Consider the following 18,348-nt stretch of genomic DNA (forward strand, 5'->3'; position numbering starts at 1 on the left):
GCAATACAGTTCCAAAAAGAAAATCAAGTCCAACTCTAAATCTGTAGCTTATTTTCACTGTTATCATTGGAATACATGGCTCTCCGTACCACAGTACAACAGTACTGTGAATATTGTTTTCCTCACAACATTTTACTGTATGTTTTTTAACAAACCACAAAGGGAAAGTGAATAAGGACATTGTAATGATTTGTTTATCAAGTTGAACAAAGAAATTGACTGGAGCGGGGATATGAACCTGCGACCTCAAGATTACCATTCTGGTGCTCTACCAACTGGGCTGTCCAGCTTTATATAACACCGAAGTAAATCCTTGTCATTTGACTGGAGGATTGTAGGTCAAGCGGCATTCATGATTAAATCGAACCATTGCACGGCCTACGTCATAACCATGCATTTATGGTTCCATTCACCGTGCATTTGTATCCCATTCCTTTTGATTTATTGCATGCCGCGGGCAGACTTACACCCAGCAGCCTGGCGCTATATGATCTTTGCGCTATTTAGACCTCATTTTGCACAATAGCAGTACAAAACTTGCCTTTGCAGTTGATACAGTCGCCTTGCTGAGTTTCTGCATCGGTTTAAGAACCTACAACGTTAGTTTTCATTATTGTCAATGATTTGACTTTTAAACCTTTGTTAGCCTGGAATAAGCTGAAGAAAAGTAGTGGATAAGATACAATTTTTGTGAGTTTTGTTTGTTCTTAAAGTTTTATCCTACAATCGAATGACAAAGATCTACTTGGATACAAACAATGAATGTTTTGCCTTCGTGCAATGGTGAGAATATTTTCATTCGTTGAAAGATGGAATGTTCCATTCAATCGTTCAATTCATGAAAATGTTCACACCATTGCACTCATAAACATTCATTATTTGTATACTAACTACCAACATAGGGCTGGATAGCTCAATAGGTAGAGCACCAGAACGGCAATCTAGAGATCGCAGCTTCAAACCTGCTGCAGTTGTTTTCTATGTTCAACTTTATAAGACAAAGTATAAGCGGCACAGTGCCTGACTCATAATGTGAAATGGATCTAAAGATGCACAGTTCATAAATTGTTGGCGCATACATGGTGAAAGGAAATAAAATAGTAGCAGAATACAAGTTGTGTTTAAGTGATGTTGTCTTGTGTTTGGTGATAATATTTAGCTGGTTTAGGGCCCGTGACCATTCAGCCCCGGTATGAAAAGGGCTCCCCGGTAAGCTCGTACCCTCCCAAGAAGTCCTCTCGTACCGTCCCAGCTACCGGCCCAGGAGCTGGTCCGGTTGCTAATCAGGAACTCCTCTATCCTTGGGTCTATTGTTTGCAAGTATTGACACATGTAATATATCCCAGAAGAAACCCGCTTGTGGTTTTCGTCTCTCAGCGCGAAACAATAGAACACTTTCGTCGGCACAGATCAAAACCCCTGCCATGCGGATTCGCGCACAATGGGACCGTAAATTACCAAGGCGTTATGGAAGGATTTTATCTTTAATCCGGTAAGTCTGCTATTGTTTTGCTCTGGACGTTCTCTGAAGGGCAATAAATTGATGCGCCTGACTGACTTCAAAACTTCTGGTCAGACAGGACCATGTACCGGACGAGACTGGGCTGAAGACCGGACTGGCTTTGGACCGAACGAGGTACGGGGGGGACCTTTTCATACCAGGGCTGAATGGTCACGGTCCCTTAGGTATGATATTTTCAGAAAGGTGAGGGAGGGACAGTTGAGTAGGGTAGTGGTGGACTGAAAGTGCAAAGGACGATCAGTAAGAGTGCATGGGAAGAAATATGTTACATTGGAGCTATAAGGCCGCTCTGCGTGCGTTAGTAGTAATAAGGTATATATTTCTGAGTGAACATTCATGTTCTAGAAAATTATTTCTTCAGAACTCTTTCAACCAACGGCGCAACAGCTTTTAAGTTTTTGTTTGATAACAATGCAATATTAACGTATTTGTTCTTCTTGGATTGTTAAGCTCTGGCAGGAGCTTCTACATGACACTTGGTGGTTGGTTTGTCCCCGGAAAATTGACCAAAAATGAGCCCCCTAAGTTTCCCATAAAATATAAACTTTTGTCAATGGAGGCAAAATATGTGCAGTAATGTTATAGTCACGTGGTATACAGCGCCCTATATACCGCGCTATACACGCTATATTTTATGGAAAACTTGGGGGGCATATTTTGGTAAATTTGGAAAAACTAGCGCGGCGTGATTTTCGCATGGGATGGCGCCTGGGCTTGTACGCACAATTTCCGATCAGCATTACGCAAGACTTTCAAGCAAGATGGCCAGAGCTTATTGTGCACTCGCACTTGTTTTTAGTTGTGACAGACTTGCATGTAAAGAATTTGGAAAGAAAACTTCAAGCACTTCAACAATTCAGACGCTGAATCTGATAGGTGAACACTGATCACACGACACACTTACATGAGTTGGTTTATTGGCATCTCGGGCAAGTTCCATATATTCCTGTCAATATGCAGACAGCAGGATTCGGTTAGCAAGATGCATACATGCAGTGTTAGGAATCAAAATCAGTTGACATTTGCCAAGTTATTCAAGTAAATGTCATAAGTTGTTAAACGGTGCAAGAAAATAATCAAGATGTAAAATGCAAAGGAATTCAGGACATTCAAAAAGCATTGGTCATTCTCAAGCAATTAAGAAAGTGGCAGTTTTTTAGGAAAGATTTCCATAAACGCAGTTCAATCAACACCCTGTGTACAAACCCTATGAGATTGGACTGAAAAATTCGAAGTGTTTTCTAAGAAAATGCTTGTATTTTCTCACTGCTCAAATTGACTTTGATGGCATGAAATTGCTATCTGGGGGCTTGTTAGTCAACACAGAGGAAAATAAGTGAACTTCGTATATGGAAATCTTTCCGTTTTTTTAACCAAAAGTTTGGGTTGGTCGTGTGGGAAACAGAGCTGTAGCCTGTTTTTTTCCCCAGTCCCCATGTAAACCTACATGTAGGCATAAGATTGCATTTGCCTTCCCATGTTAAAAGTAAAGTAAAGTCTGTCCCGAGCCAATGTGGCTCATCAGGCCGGTGTTTATCTCCGGTTTCCTTGGCATGAAACGACTGAGAATATTTCTACTCCCCCTGAATGGGATGCCAGTCCATCGCAGGTTACTCCCCAGCTAATGCTGGTACCCATTTATACTCCTGGGTGGAGAGGGGCAAGTGGGGGTGAAGTGGCTTGCCCAAGGACACAATATATGGCCAGCGGCTGGATTCGAACCCCGGACCCTCTGATCGCGAGTCACGAATCCTAACCACTAGGCCACACACTCCCCCGCCTTCCCATGTTACCTGGTCTTCATTTTGAAAATTCCCCACAAATGACAATCAAAAGCTTTCTTTTCTCAATGTGTGAGAAGTTACTAAGTAATTTGTAAAGTTGGTTACGGGTACTCGATTCCATAATCTGGAACTGGTTCCTGACAACTACTGTCGGGTATTCGGGTATCCGGTTCTGATGCACAGCCCTAACAGGGTCCATTCTGTGACTTCTTTCCAAAAGCCTCAATACCTGAACACTCATGACCATACTGGATTGTTATTGAGGGAATAAATGTGTGCTCGAGAGGTTTTAATCACTCTGTTTAAGACCGCTTAGAGTCTGGGTGCTGATAATTACCCGAGCCAGAGGCTTGTTATTAAGGGAATAAATGTGTGCTCGAGAGGTTGAGCTGTTTAAGACCGCTTAGAGTCTGGGTGCTGATAATTACCCGAGCCGGAGGCGAGTCTGGGTGCTGATAATTACCCGAGCCGGAGGCGAGGGTAATTATCAGCACCCAGACTCTAAGCGGTTTTAAACAGAGTGATTAATACCGACCGAGCACATATTTATTCCCATTCATAAATACCTTTTCGGTCAAAAAAATATATAACATTTCGGTCAAAAAATCCCGATTTTGTTCAACAAGTTCACTTCATGCTTTTTGAAACACCCCTTTAGCTAAATAATGGAGTGTTCAGCTGGCAATTAAGATGTAAACAACCCTTTTATGGAGATTGACGCACGCGTGGCACGTTCTGTGCGATGTCGCGCAGAACGCACCTGGGCTGTTGTGTTTTGAATTTAGAACTATAAAATTCTGACTCACTGGTAGTGTTTCGCATGCCTACTTAAGGACTGTGAACGTTGAACCAATAAAAACGGTAAGAGGCACTGGATTTTTAGGAGTCCACATTTTATGTGACACTGGAAAAGTGTTTAAGACCAGCTAGCCATGTCTTTATCATCCGTTTAAGACCGGCCACGTGATGGGACTCTCGACCAATAGGAATGGCTAAACTGTCTGAGGTATTTATGGATCAAGTATATAGAATATTATTTCAAATTTGATCTCTGTACTCTTGGCGAACTCAGAAAAAAACAGGCTCAACTTCAGCTCTGGTGGAATGGATAGGGAGGTTTGGGAGCAGAACTGCAAAGAGTTTGGGAGATTTTTTCCAAATGGTCCAGAGATTCATTAAAGGAAAGATTTCATTCTTAGTAGACGCTATAGCGTAGGGATCGAACAGTTAGCAATTAAAACCTGCTGAGATGTTAAAAGAAACTAAATTGGGACCAACCTTGACCAGTCTGTCTTTGTCCTGTACACCTTTGGTCAATCGCTGGATGATCTTGTCTTTATTCTGCAGCTGTTGCTGGCCATCTTCCAATAAACCCTGACAAACCAAGTGAAATGATAGACAGATTTCTCAAGAGAGTGGTTATGGTCAGCGTACTGGATAGGGTATCAGTTTGTGTGGTCTAGTGATGTCATTAGAAACTTGCTATCGTAACGCGTCTACACAGCACGGATATGTTCCAATTGCTACACAGGAGTGAAACGCAAATTAAAGGGAATATACAACATTTGCAAACATCGAAAAATAAAACTACCAAGTTTTTACGAAATACCTTACTAGGATGTTGGTAAATGACAGTCTAAAGCATCCTGTAAAATAACGGCACCTGGTGTGAAGTCATTTTCAAGAAAATGGTATTTTTGTATACATTTCCAACGGTGGTCGGCCGACCACCGTTGGAAAAACCTAACTTTTTTTCAACTACTGCTCCAACTTTACACTTTTTTCGGTCCAAATTTTGTTTGCTATTGGTTACATGTTCATGAACGGGTGCAGGCCAGCTAGACTGGTTCCCTTACCTTACAATTTTCCGGCATCTATAAATTGATCCATTTTATCTTTAGTGGAGTCAAGGAACCAGACTACTTGAACATTTTTGTTTTTCTTGGTTTTTCCAGCATTTTCGAACACAAAACTTCAAATATGTCAGTGTAACAATATTTGATGTATTATACTAACCCCTCAAATAGTTCATTTCTGAAAATTACAGCAAAAGCCAATGATGAACATTCCCTTTAAATTGTTGATTTGTTCTTCTTTACCCACCTCCCTCAGCAGACATTTTTTTCATTCAAATTATGAACAGCGCGCACCAATTAAGGAAGTGCAAGTGTACTCCCTATAGACATTTCACAGATACCGCCATCTCTGTGGTCACGTGGCTGTGACAATGAGTGAGTCATGGTCTGGAGCACTGAAATAGTGGTTTGCGGGTAATTCTGCAGGTTGTGGGTTCGAGTCCAGCCTGGGGTTGTAGTGCGTGTGCCCTTGGGCAAGACATGTGCAACCTCGTCCCCAGGGTGTCGAGCAGTACGCGCCCACCACTACCTGCTCTCTCACCCTGGTATTGGATCATTTGCATGTGCAAGATTTTTGAACACATATGCAAATGAGGAACAGTCTGGTGCCTGGATATGCGTTACACATTAGCGTTTGTTTTTGTATGCGGTGTCTGGGGTAAAAACAGAGTCAATTCGTAGCAGCGCGAGCACGGCGTGAGTTACGAAAACACAATTTTTGAAATCAAACTGTTACGATCTTATCGAGACAACATGCAGTATCATATTTCATATTAATATGAGCAAATTGGAAAGGAAATAAGTATTTTCGAGAAGGCGTGGACGAATGATCGCAAAAAACACGTACTGCACGTTGTGAATATATAGCACCAAGTACACGATAAAAATCCATTACTAGCCAATTGCGGTATCCAATCACGATACAGGAAGAAAGTTTGCTATCCAGGGTTTACTATTGGAAACGCGGTTGGAAATAAAGTAAGCACTGGGGACGAGGTTGAGACATGTGTCCCTCATTGCTTCTCCCAACCCAGGAGTACATGGGTACCTGTGAGGGCAGAGATGGTTATTGTGACTGATTTTAGCCGCTTTGCGCCGAAATGGCAGCATCAAGCTGTATACTCCCCAGGGAGCTGAATTTGCCTTTGGAATGTTTCAGTGGTCTGATGAGCAGGGTAATAATGATGTAGCGCATTGAGCACCAATGGGCCTTATTCACGAGTCGGCCATATTGGATTAAGAGCGAGGTAAAATCTTGATTTTTGGAACTTGTGTAGAGAAATGAAAGCAAGTTAATTTCTAATTAATTCCAGTCTGCTTCAATGAATAATTTAGAATTTGTAAGTAAACATTCCCTAATGTTTAAAGCCAGATTTAAAAAAAAACAGTAAGTAAGGCTGCATTGTGCCTGCATAAATAGTCTGGCGCCATCCCATTCAACAGTTAACAATTAATGAAATACATTAAGGGAACTCGACAAAAATGGCCAACCCGTGAATAAATAGTCTGGTACCATCCCATGCAACAGTTAACAATTAATGAAAAACATTCAGGGAACTCGACAAATTGGCATTAGTTAAAGGGAAAATACAACATTTGCAAACATCAAAAAATAAAACTACCAAATCATTTTGAAATACCTTGCTGGACTGTTAGTGAATGACAGTGTAAAGCATCCTGTAAAATCATGGCACCTGGTATACTGTCATTTTCAAGAAAAGTGGTATTTTTGTATCAATTTCCAACGCTGATCGGCCGATGAGCGTTGGAAAAAACTGGCTTTTTTTTCAAATACTGGCCCCAATTGACCATCGCACTTGTTTGCAATCGATTACAAACCTATGAACGGGTACGAGCCAGCTAGACTGGTTCCCTGACCTTACAATTCCCCAATGTATGTAAACTGCTCTGTTTCTTCTTATATGGAGTCAGGGAACCAGACTCAAGAAAATGATTGTTTTTCTTGGTTTTTATAGCATTTTCGAACCCAAAACCTCAAAAAAGTCAGTGTAACTATATTTGCTATATATTTCCAACCCCCCAATTCCATCCATTTCTGAAAATTACAGCAAAAGCAAATGATGTATATTCCCTTTAATCTCAAGGAGCATTTCACTGGGAAATACACAGAAAATGTATGCTCGATCATGCTCAAGATTCAAAGGCATGACAGGACATATTTTCAAAGAAATGCCACCAAGATTACCATGAGAGTGCAAAGATGGCGATAGCCATGAAATGGTCCATGTGATGTTGCTTCGTGAAACAGCGCCCTCTCTTGGTCACTAATGGAGTCCGTTATTCTGGCGTCTCTAAATTATGAATCACAGACTAATTTCATCCAAAGAACTCACCTGATAGTGCTGTTCAATGGCATCCACTTTATCATCGGTGTTCAGCTTAGCATCCTGTAACTGACCTTTCAACTCCTGTTGGAGGTCAAAGGTCAAAGGGCAAAGAGTAATGATATCACTAGAAAGTTTCTACTATACATGTACATAACCTCTCACAAGAGAACACCTTGATTAGGTGTATCAATCCTAACTTTTTTCCTAGATTTCCTTGCTTGGTAAATTTTTGAATCCTTCGTAATTGTATAAGATGCAGTAAACCAATGGAGCATTCTACGGGTTTTTTGAAATCCGGCTTTTCCTTGGTTACAGAATCATCGGAAGGGTTGGGCTAAACACACATTCAAATTGTGATTTCTGCTGCATATTCCCCCATTAGGCATTGTACGCCTCCCTGTAGCGCCAAAAACTGCCCGCGCACTCTATGGTTTTATGGCTTCAGTCATGATCAGTACTGAAAAGTCACAATGTACATGTAAATGGAGTACAGTTTAACCCTAACCCCCTAGGCCCTTTTGGCTAGGAACCATCCTCAATCCTGCAAAATCCTCCAATTGCCACCATGTCAAAATTGGGTTCAGCCTCAATCCTCCAAAATCATCCCTTACTTCTTGAATTTGTTCAGTTGTGGGGTGACCATTGCCTCAATCCTTCAAACCCTCCAGCATTGACCGTTAAAGAGGTTGTGGAATGCTCGAAACCATTTCCGTCATTTTTCGGGTATATGTAGCCTAAGGTGTGATAAAATAAAAACGACTATTATTTCTGTCATGAAATGAGTACAAAAGGTACTTTTGAGAGCTGTTTTTCAAGTCCTGTCATGCCTGTTTCGACCCGAATGTGCAATTTGTGTAAAAGTCGTCATTGCGGGCAGCAAACAAAAAACAGTAAATCGTGACGTAATAAACAGGACTCACGATGCAGAGTAGCATATACGAGTCCTGTTTATTACGTCACGATTTACTGTGTTTTGTTTGCTGCCCGCAACGATGACTTTTACACAAATTGCACGTTCGGGTCGAAACAGGACCTGAAAAACAGCTCTCAAAAGTACCTTTTGTACTCATTTCATGACAGAAACAATAGTCGTTTTTATTTTATCACACCTTAGGCTACATATACCAAAAAAATGACGGAAATGGTTTCGAGCATTCCACAACCTCTTTAAAGGGTTCAGGCAGTGCCAATTGTATTCAGAAGCAGTGCAGATGATATCGCATTGAGCATAATGCAGGGCTCAATTTTGCATGACTGAACATGAACAATGCAGGGTACAGCCTACAAACTTGACGTAATGCGTCCTCCTAGATCAACCAACACTTTCTTGCCGTTCAGCCCCAATCAGCCCCAATAAGCCTTTTCGGAGTTCCAACTGCGCGCATTCGTAACCTGTGACAACGCACATTGTTTGTCTCAAATGCCCTTTGACAGTACCCACAATGCACAAACAGCCTTTTTGTAAAGTCAGTGGCGCGATGTTGTCAAAGGCCATTTGAGACAAACAATGCGCGTTGTCACAGGTTATGAATGCGCAGTTGGAACTCCGAAAAGGCTTATTTTGGAGGATTGAGGAGGGTTAGGGTTAAGGCAAACAATTTGGACCGACTAGTGGAAGAATTGAACCAAGGGAACCATGCCAACCTTGATGGTGAGTTCTCGCTGCTCTAGCAGGTCGTTCAGATGCTGCTCCGCTTCATTCCCATCATGCCTCAGTCCGTCCAGCTCCTGTTGCTTCCTCGCGAGGGTTTTTTGCAGCCGCTGAGTACCCGGCGAAAACAAAATGACAAATTTTGATAAGAGACACACAGGACGGGTACAAATCTACGCTGTAATTTACTAATGCCAGAAAGAACAAATTTATAAAGTTCAAATTTGAAACATAAGCGATTGTAGGAATATCATTTTCAGGGATTGTGCTGCCAACAGCAGACCACTGTTTTTTAAGATCTTAAGCCATCCTCAGGTCAACCTGCAATTTGCCTTGACCGCGGCGAAACCATCAGGATCAAGCACAAAATTCAAGCTCAGGTCACAGAACTAAGAAATTGTGTGATTACTAAGGGAATAAATGTGTGCTCCGGAGGTTTTTATCACTCGTTTAATACCGCTTAGAGTCTGGGTGCTGATAATTACCCGAGCCTTATCCGTAAAAAAATATCAAATAATTCGTTCAAAAAATCCCGATTTTGTTCAACAAGTTCACTTCATGCTTTTTGAAACATCCCTCTAGCAAAATAATGGACTGTTCAGCTGGCGAGTAAGATGTAAACAACCCTTTTATGGAGGTTGACGCGCGCGTAGCATGTTCTGCGCGATGTCACGCAGAACGCACCTGGGGCGTTGCGTTTTGAATTTAGAACTATAAAATTCCCACTCGCTTGTAGTGTTGCGCATGCCTACGTGAGGATTGTGAACGTTCAACCAATGAAGCGGTAAGAGGCACTGGATTTTTAGGAGTCCACATTTTATTGTGACACTGGAAAAGTGTTTAAGACCAGCTAGCCATGTCTTTATCATCCGCTTAAGACCGGCCACGTGACGGGCTCTCGACCAATAGGAATAGCTAAACTGTCTGAGGTATTTATGAATATGGAACAAACGGCATCTCAACACAGAAAAATCGCAACCACGCTATGTCGCCCACCAACAATGCAATGACGATTCACAATCAAATTAGATGATCTAGATGCACGCATGACATCATAACGTCACACAGGTCGACTGCGATTGATTCCCATCTATCGGGAACGCGTTCTGTCGCGTCGCAAAAGTTGACATTATTCTACTGTTGTGACTGTTGAATTTTTTTTTCAGCGTCGATGCCGATCATCTTAATATCATCGAAGTAACATGTACACTCAGGTCCCAAAATAATTGGAGACTGATATGTTCCGGACGGCTGCAGCGCAGGTGCAGCTTGATCCTGAAAATTCAACCCGAGGGCGGCTTCAGGTTCAAGTCCCACTTGTGCCAGATTTCCTTTAATAGCTAATATATGAATGAATCTTCACTTAAAATTAGTATGATTTCAGGAATGTAATATTCAGGGAAGTCAACCTCAACTGTAAACCCACTGGAGCTGCTGTCCAAGGCCATGGGTTCGAGTCTAACTTGTGACAAATTTCCTCAGCATTGCACTGAATTTTCTCTGGAATTAAATACGTTTATAAGCAACGTCCTTTTCAAGGAAAGCAATATCAATGGCACACCACTAAAAGTGCTGCCCAAGGTCTTTGGTTCGAGTCTAACTTCTTACAAATTCCCTTGGCCTTAAATGAAATTTTCAATCTTCTTATGCCAGCCAGAACAAATTAATAAAGTTCAATTTGAAATAAAGGTAGCTATAGGAATGTCAATTTCACTTTCAGGGACATATATCTCAAAGGTAGACCACTGGACCTGCTGTCCGTGGTCTAAGGTTCAATCCCGATGGAAAACAAAAAGTACAATACAGATGAACAGATGAGTAAGTTTATCAGCTTGAAATGAAATGTTATACTGTTTGAATTTTATCCGAGTATGAAAATTGAACTCCACAGTATGATACCATACCTCATTCTCCCGCTGTTTGCTGTGCAGGTTTGCTTTCTGCTCAGCTAGCTTGCCCTCCATATCAACCATGGCAGCTTGGTACTGCTCCATCCCCTAAACAGTGAAAAAGAACCAGAGGATTTCAGAAACACTAATGTCAATATCTTCTGTATAGAAATACATTCAAAGTTGTAGCTTGCATGCTGTCGTGTTTACCACAATCAGGGTTACGTAAGTGTCCATCGACAAAATGCTAAAAGTTAACAGCTACAATAGTTGTCTGAAAATCAGAAAATGTCCCTCCAAGAGATATTATGTTCTTGTCTCGCTTACATGAAAAATTGTCTTGAAACAAGAATTCTTTTCTGTTAAGATAACGGGAAAAAAAGACTTTACTCAGCAACAATCAAATGCTGAAATACTTGGAAGTTAAAAAGGAAAAATTCAATCGATCATCAAAATCAAAGGCCTCGGTGCTCCCTGTTGTGACGGAGATTACAAACACGAGGTTCTCATATCCTACCGCTACAATGGCGTAGCTCTGTAAGCCTTGTTAATTTTAATTTTGTCATTCCTAACATGCCTAGGAACAAAACTTACTTTGAATGCAAGATTTGTCCAAAATCTCAGATACCTTTGATACACCGGCAACACAAGCGTCACACGACATTTTGATTTCCACTTTTGAAATTTCGTCACGTTCTGGTTTTACAACTGTACACGACTACGCACCTCGTATTTGTTCCTCTGCGCTTTGTGCATGGCCTCGCGTGCCTGTGTGAGGGCGTTCTCGCGATCGTCAGCTTGATCACAAAGCAGACGAATCTAAAAACAATCACCAAAAAACAAAAACAAGTTAATCAGGAAAAAAGTGGACATATCTAAAAACCTGAGCCACACACTGAAAAGTTTCTCAAAAAGAAAACATAATACAGAAAATTGCTTTCACTTGTTTACCGTTACTCTATTGGGTATTTTGTCTAGAAACTTTGTCAAAGGCAACAACAGGCAACACTTGTCAAAGTAAGAAGCCTGCTCAGTGTAGCAAGATCCATCAGGGCAAATTCTCACAGCCAAGCCTCAGAGTCTGTGGTCGCCAACTGCAGCGGGATACAACTGTGGCATTGTGCAATGGGACTAGCTCTCAGTGTCTCAGAATTGGCCATTGATGCACTGGTGTTGATGGCTCAATGCAGCAAGGTCCCACAGACTTTTACACCTGCTGCCAGACTTGCATGCCTCATGACTCGGACTCGAGTCATGATGACAAATGACTCGGACTCGGAATCGACCCTGCAGACTCGGACTCGACCTGCGTGACTTGAACTCGACCAAAAGTACCACAAATCACTTATTTTTTTCAACATTATAATTATTTGGAAGATCCTCTCCTGAGCAGACGATACAGTCTGTGCGGTGCAAAAGAAACACATCATGTACGGTATATGTACACAACACAGCGCATGCGGCTGGCTTGTTTGCAATATTGACTTTGGAAATCAATGTATCGAAACATGAACCCCAGCCTCCACACTTGATATTGCGTAAATGCAGGCTTGATAGTATTTCCAGTTCATTAATTTAGAAAAGAGCTGTGAAAACACTGAAACATTTACACTGTGCGATTTTAGCAGTACCTCAAAATTTATTTCCAATACAGTAAACTCTGGCTAAATTGGCACTATCATGACCCGAGAATTTGTGACCACTTACGCGAATGCCGACATCTGCTGTAAGTCGTCCTTTTGCGGACTTACATGAATGGCCTTTTGCACACATGATTCATTGCACTAATTTGCTGCGATTTACCCTGGTTTATCTCCTTAATGCTTGAGTTGAATCCCGCAAATTAATCCTCGAATTGTATCATCACGTTTGGGGTATTGACAGTGGAGACCGCGTGTATTCATATGTACGAGCACAGTAACGAATTGAATGCGTGCGTGGTCCGGTATATACCACGCACGCACTGACTGTAGCACTAGTCATTCAATAAGACGACCCCCAAAATGGACAGAGCGCATGCGTACAGCTTAGAGGGGGTACTGGTATTGATACAATGTATGCTCGCGATGCATATGCGATGTATGCAGTAGGACACCCTTTTTCGACGCCGATGCATGCAGCGATCACAGGCCGTGCCAAACCACTTTTCACTCAACACTTCTTGCCAACCGCAGTACAGGAAGTCGATGCCAATGCGTGATTTTTTGAATGCCGACTTACACAAAGGATTTTGTAATGCTTTTTACGGAAAGGGGACCGAGAGTAACACGACGACTTGAGCGAAATGGCGACTTATAAAAGCCGACTTAGAAATAAAAAAATTCCATGGAAATGCATTACGGACAATCGCGACTTAAGTCAGACGGCCGACTTGAGCGATTTGACGAGTTGTATGATGTCGATTTAACTCGGACTCGGACTGGACCTTTGTGACTCCTGACTCAGACTCAAACTGGACCTGCATGACTCAGACTCGGGAGAGGTGACTCAGACTCAAACTTGATGTTTGGTGACCGTTCTCGGACTCAATGTTTGGTGACTCGAATAGAGGTCTGCGCTGTTGCATCTTGCAGGTTAGACTAGGTTAGGGGAAAAACGAGTGAGAAATAATGCACTTCACAAAATAAATGGTGATAACATAGCAAACCTCTTTATCTTTGGCCTTGATGGTTTCTGCCAGTCCTTGTATTGCTTTGTCTCGCTTCATTGTGTTACTCTCTAACGTCTTCAATTCTTTGTTCTTATCATCAGCCTCTTCTTCCAAATCCTGCGGCGAAAAAAGAAAAAGTTCACCAAAACTACAGAATAAAAGCCGCCTAAAACCCCTAAGAAAATACATGAAAGAAAAATAAACGTTGAAAATTGAATCATTCAATTGTGTTGTTAGATGGGGTCATTTTGTCCTTCATTTTTTTTCACTTAAAAGTAATGTAGATTTGCAAACATTCAAAAGTGCAACTGCTAAAATATTATGAAATAGCGCACTTGATTGTTTATTAATAGCAGTATCAAGCATCATACGAAATAGTAAAGCATGGTATACTGTCATTTTCCAAAAATGAGGAATTTTTGTATCAATGGTTTTAACCAACCCATCATTGTGAAAAAACTTAGGTTTTGGGGTCAAGTACTACATCCGTTAACAGGCACAAGCCAGCTACATGTATTTACCTCGTGCGTGCGTGTGGTTACGCAGGTACATGTACGTGTATGTATATTATATGACACAGCCAGCACTCAGGCACGGCCTGTTACCTAAGACATGGGTTTCATGCAAGACACTACCATGACTGTATAATCAATATTATGTGAATACTGTTCAATCAGAAAGTCAACATTTAAGTGAAACATGTACCTTCTTTTCCTTCTCAGCTTTCTTGAGAGTATTCTGTAAATCCTAAAATAAGACAAAGAAACATGGAACATTTTGCCAGTTAAAGGGAATGTACATCATTGGCTTTTGCTGTAATATTCAGAAATGAACTATTTGAGGGGTTAGTATAATAGATCAAATATTGTTACACTGACATGTTTGAAGTTTTCTGTTCGAAAATGCTGGGAAAACCAAGAAAAACAAAACTGTCAAAGTAGTCTGGTTCCCTGACTCCACTAAAGATGAAATGGATCAATTTATAGATGCCGGAAAATTGTTAAGTTAGGGAAACAGTCTAGCTGGCCTGCTCCCGTTCATGAGCATGTAACCAATAGCAAACAAAATTTGGACTGGAAAAAAAATGGTAAATTTGGAGCAGTAGTTGAAAAAGTGGGTTTTTCCAACGATGGTCGGCCGACCACCTTTGGGAATTAGTACAAAAATACCACTTTTCTTGAAAATGACTTCACACCAGGTGCCATAATTTTACAGGATGCTTTAGACTGTCATTTACATACATCCTAGTAAGGTTTTCCGTAGAAATTTGGTAGTTTTGTTTTTTGATGTTAGCAAATGTTGTATATTCCCTTTAATAAATTGTGCTGCTCCAGCACAAAACCAGTCAGTTGGACCAATTTTTGAAAACTGGAATTTTTTTTGCTTTAATGGAAAGGACATTGAATAAGCTTTCCAATGATGTACAGAATATGGGAATCGGATAAAATCTAACGGAGTTATAGGTATTTTCGGTTTCCAATTTTCATCAATACATGTATTCTACGTATATTGGGTTGCATTATAGGCTGTATCTCAAAATACGGACACGTGAATCCCGACTGGTTTTATGCATTGTACAATCCTGTCCAAACAAATGCATTGTTGAGTGCAAGAGAGTTGTAGGCAATACCGTGCACTAGTGAAATGAAGTAAAATATTGGTCATGATATTGAACGTTTGTTGGAGTGCATAAGATGCCACAGCGACACGCAATACATTAGCAATGAACGGAAATAGAAATGTCCATACATGGATTTATAACACCTCGACCATAGATTCTGTATCACGATTGGCCAAGAACGAGTCACATGACATTCGCTATTTTTACCATCTTTGCTGTGCACGGCCAAAAAGACTACACAACGGCTGCAAAAGTACTTTACACATAAGAACGTAAGAACTGGTATCTAGACTGCCACATCCACCTCTCTTGCAAGTCCAACCCTTGCAAGGCCCCATACCTTGACTTCTTTGTCTTTGTTCTTCAGCTCTTGTTGCATGTTTTCTGAAGACGTCTCAAGGTCCTTCAAGCGTCGTTCCTGTTCCTTAAATGCTTCCTAAGAGCACAAATGACCGTGGATAAACAAAAACAATATCTTTAGAAAAATAACAGATTATAAAGAAAAAGTTACCTAAACTTACCTGCGTGACCATAAACTAAAAACTGATTATTAACGAAGAGTTGTACTCAAGTCAATCACAAGTCAATCGCAAGTCAACAGAAAACCATTTAGCCCAGCCCAATGGTCTTTTGGTCAATCACAGTTGTGTTTAATGTTCGACATGCGTCCGCAAAAGTCTGACATGCATGCACGCGCGCATGATGTGCGCAGCTGGAACTTGCACTGTGGTATTTGAGATGCGCATGTGTTGTTGCCAGCGTGCGCAGTGGGCGGGGCTAAATGAATCCATCTATTCACAGGTCAATTAACCTATCGCGGTAGAATCGCGTGAACGCAGCTTGTGAAGTATGAGGGCAATTCCACGGTTTCTCACGTTACATTTTTGATGTACTTTTGAGTTTCCTTGGGCTGTAATTACCTTACTGAAAAGGTTTAATAACTGTTATCCCCATGGTAGATAGAGTAGACCTAGACCTACCTAAGCACCAAAGATGACATCCAGAAAAATGTGCTATGTATGATAAACAAGATGCACAAAATCGGTTACTCACGTTCCTTTTGCGTAACGTGAGTAACAAATTTTGTGCGTCTTGTTTATCATACAGAACACATTTTTTCTGGATGTCATCTTTGGTGCTTAGGTAGGTCTAGGTCTACTCTATCTACCATGGGGATAACAGTTATTAAACCTTTTCAGTAAGGTAATTACAGCCCAAGGAAACTCAAAAGTACATCAAAAATGTAACCCGAGTAACCGTGGAATTGCCCATTATCAATTACATGATATACAAATGGACGTGGAACGCGCAAAATCTGAGACAAGCAAAACTTAACGTACAAAATTCCATAGGGTTGTCTTAGGGGCGTGGCTAACTCGCAAACGGTGATAGGTCAATTCACCAGTCCACTCACAAGTACCAGGAGATGAACAATAACAAAGGAATGCCTGGTTTACTGTTCATTTGAAAAGCTTGTGAGGACAGGATTGAACTATAAAATTATGACTCACTGGTAGTGTTGCGCATTCCTACGTGAGGATTGTGAACGTTCAACCAATGAAACGGTAAGAGGCACTGGATTTTTAGGAGTCCACATTTTATTGTGGCACTGGAAAAGTGTTTAAGACCAGCTAGCCATGTCTTTATCATCCGTTTAAGACCGGCCACGTGACGGGCTCTCGACCAATAGGAATAGCTAAACTGTCTGAGGTATTTATGAATAATGCTTTCTTCATTCTTTTTCATGCACAAGAATTACAGAAGAAATCTGCATTTTTTTTGAAAACCCAAACACATACTACACTTACTTCACACTCTATTTAGTCTTCAAAGAACTTTGCTTCCATCTTGTGAAATTTAAAAACAAAATCTTTTTTAAAAACCTAGAAAGACTCCTTGCCTCATATTGTCTGTCCCTGTTTCGTCCTTCTCCCTTCTCCTTATCCAAATCCTCTTTGACTGCCTGTACATCAAATATCATGGGCAAAGGTTTATTCATAAGAGGGGTGTGATTGGGGAAAATGAAAATTCCACAAAATAATCAGCAGGTTTGAGAGTCACCAAGGGCCCCACATAAATGTAATGTCTATGGTATATGTTTGCATTGACCTAAGGGCACCCCTTTACAATTCCCATTTCTTTTGTTATGTATAAACGTTTTAGAGGTATTCACACCTTCTAAATTTTCAAAAGGGATTCTTTAAAAATCCTGCAATCAGTTAAAATCCTGACCAAAAAAATCTTAAAATCAGGAAAACTCCTGAAAATCTCATCCCTGTAACAATCTGCAGAAAATATATTATAGTTTGGTTTCAAACGTTTATATTTGGACATACAATTATGACCAAACACTCCCGACTGTTTTACATGTCAGGCAAGGAAGCCTTCATGAATGTGATTGCAGCACAAACATTAAGACTGCAGTGTTTTTTTTAAAACTTGAACTTTGCAGAGAATAATAACCAGAGATTTTTCTCAGCTTAGAAATCATTAGCCAAGAATGAAAAAAACAGACTACCGGCCATAATATCTTGTGATGTATAACTGCAAGTGACTGGTCATTCACAAATTATTGCTTGAAACATAATTTGCTTTGCTGTATATAAATCTAAGTAAGATTTGAGGCTTTGCATGGTGGAGATACTAAATAATGAAAGGTTTGCGGAAACACCATGTGCGAATAATTTCTCAACTAAGAGAATGGTTCTGAAAAGAACCAGAGGTATAAACTCGACGTTCCGGTCAGTATGCTCTGACCGTCTTCAGGAGAATGCCTAAACGTCAAGATCTCCAGGAATCCGGATGGCACCCTGGGACATAACGTCTACAGGAAACCAACCCACACCGACCGCTATCTCCACCAGCGGTCGTTTCATCACCCCAGCATCAAGTCATCGGTCAACCGCACCCTAGTACAGAGAGCCTTTGAGGTCTGCGACCAAGACAACCTCAAGCGTGAACTCAAGCACATCCAGGCATCACTACAACGGAACGGCTACAAACCCAACCGCATCAAGATCAGCAAAC

The 18,348-nt window shown here is 41.1% G+C and overlaps 1 protein-coding gene across 2 annotated transcripts in view; it reads right to left on the bottom strand.

The window, feature by feature from the left end:
- The window catches only part of LOC119720030 (myomegalin-like), a 72,360-nt gene that overhangs the window by 38,429 nt on the left and 15,583 nt on the right, over positions 1–18,348 (bottom strand). Inside the window, exons 9-18 of one of the 2 annotated variants that reach the window (XM_038189534.1) lie at positions 17,222–17,284; positions 15,662–15,757; positions 14,406–14,447; positions 13,698–13,817; positions 11,777–11,869; positions 11,066–11,158; positions 9,155–9,271; positions 7,517–7,591; positions 4,585–4,680; positions 2,427–2,468 (exon numbers count right to left, since the gene is read on the bottom strand). In XM_038189534.1, coding sequence (XP_038045462.1) covers positions 2,427–2,468; positions 4,585–4,680; positions 7,517–7,591; positions 9,155–9,271; positions 11,066–11,158; positions 11,777–11,869; positions 13,698–13,817; positions 14,406–14,447; positions 15,662–15,757; positions 17,222–17,284 — 837 coding nt within the window. The remainder of the gene's footprint in view (positions 1–2,426; positions 2,469–4,584; positions 4,681–7,516; positions 7,592–9,154; positions 9,272–11,065; positions 11,159–11,776; positions 11,870–13,697; positions 13,818–14,405; positions 14,448–15,661; positions 15,758–17,221; positions 17,285–18,348) is intronic. The other variant, XM_038189535.1, reaches the window with a different exon arrangement.

The sequence above is a fragment of the Patiria miniata genome, unplaced genomic scaffold (assembly GCF_015706575.1).
Source record: "Patiria miniata isolate m_02_andy unplaced genomic scaffold, ASM1570657v1 HiC_scaffold_9, whole genome shotgun sequence".
Taxonomy (NCBI): domain Eukaryota; kingdom Metazoa; phylum Echinodermata; class Asteroidea; order Valvatida; family Asterinidae; genus Patiria; species Patiria miniata.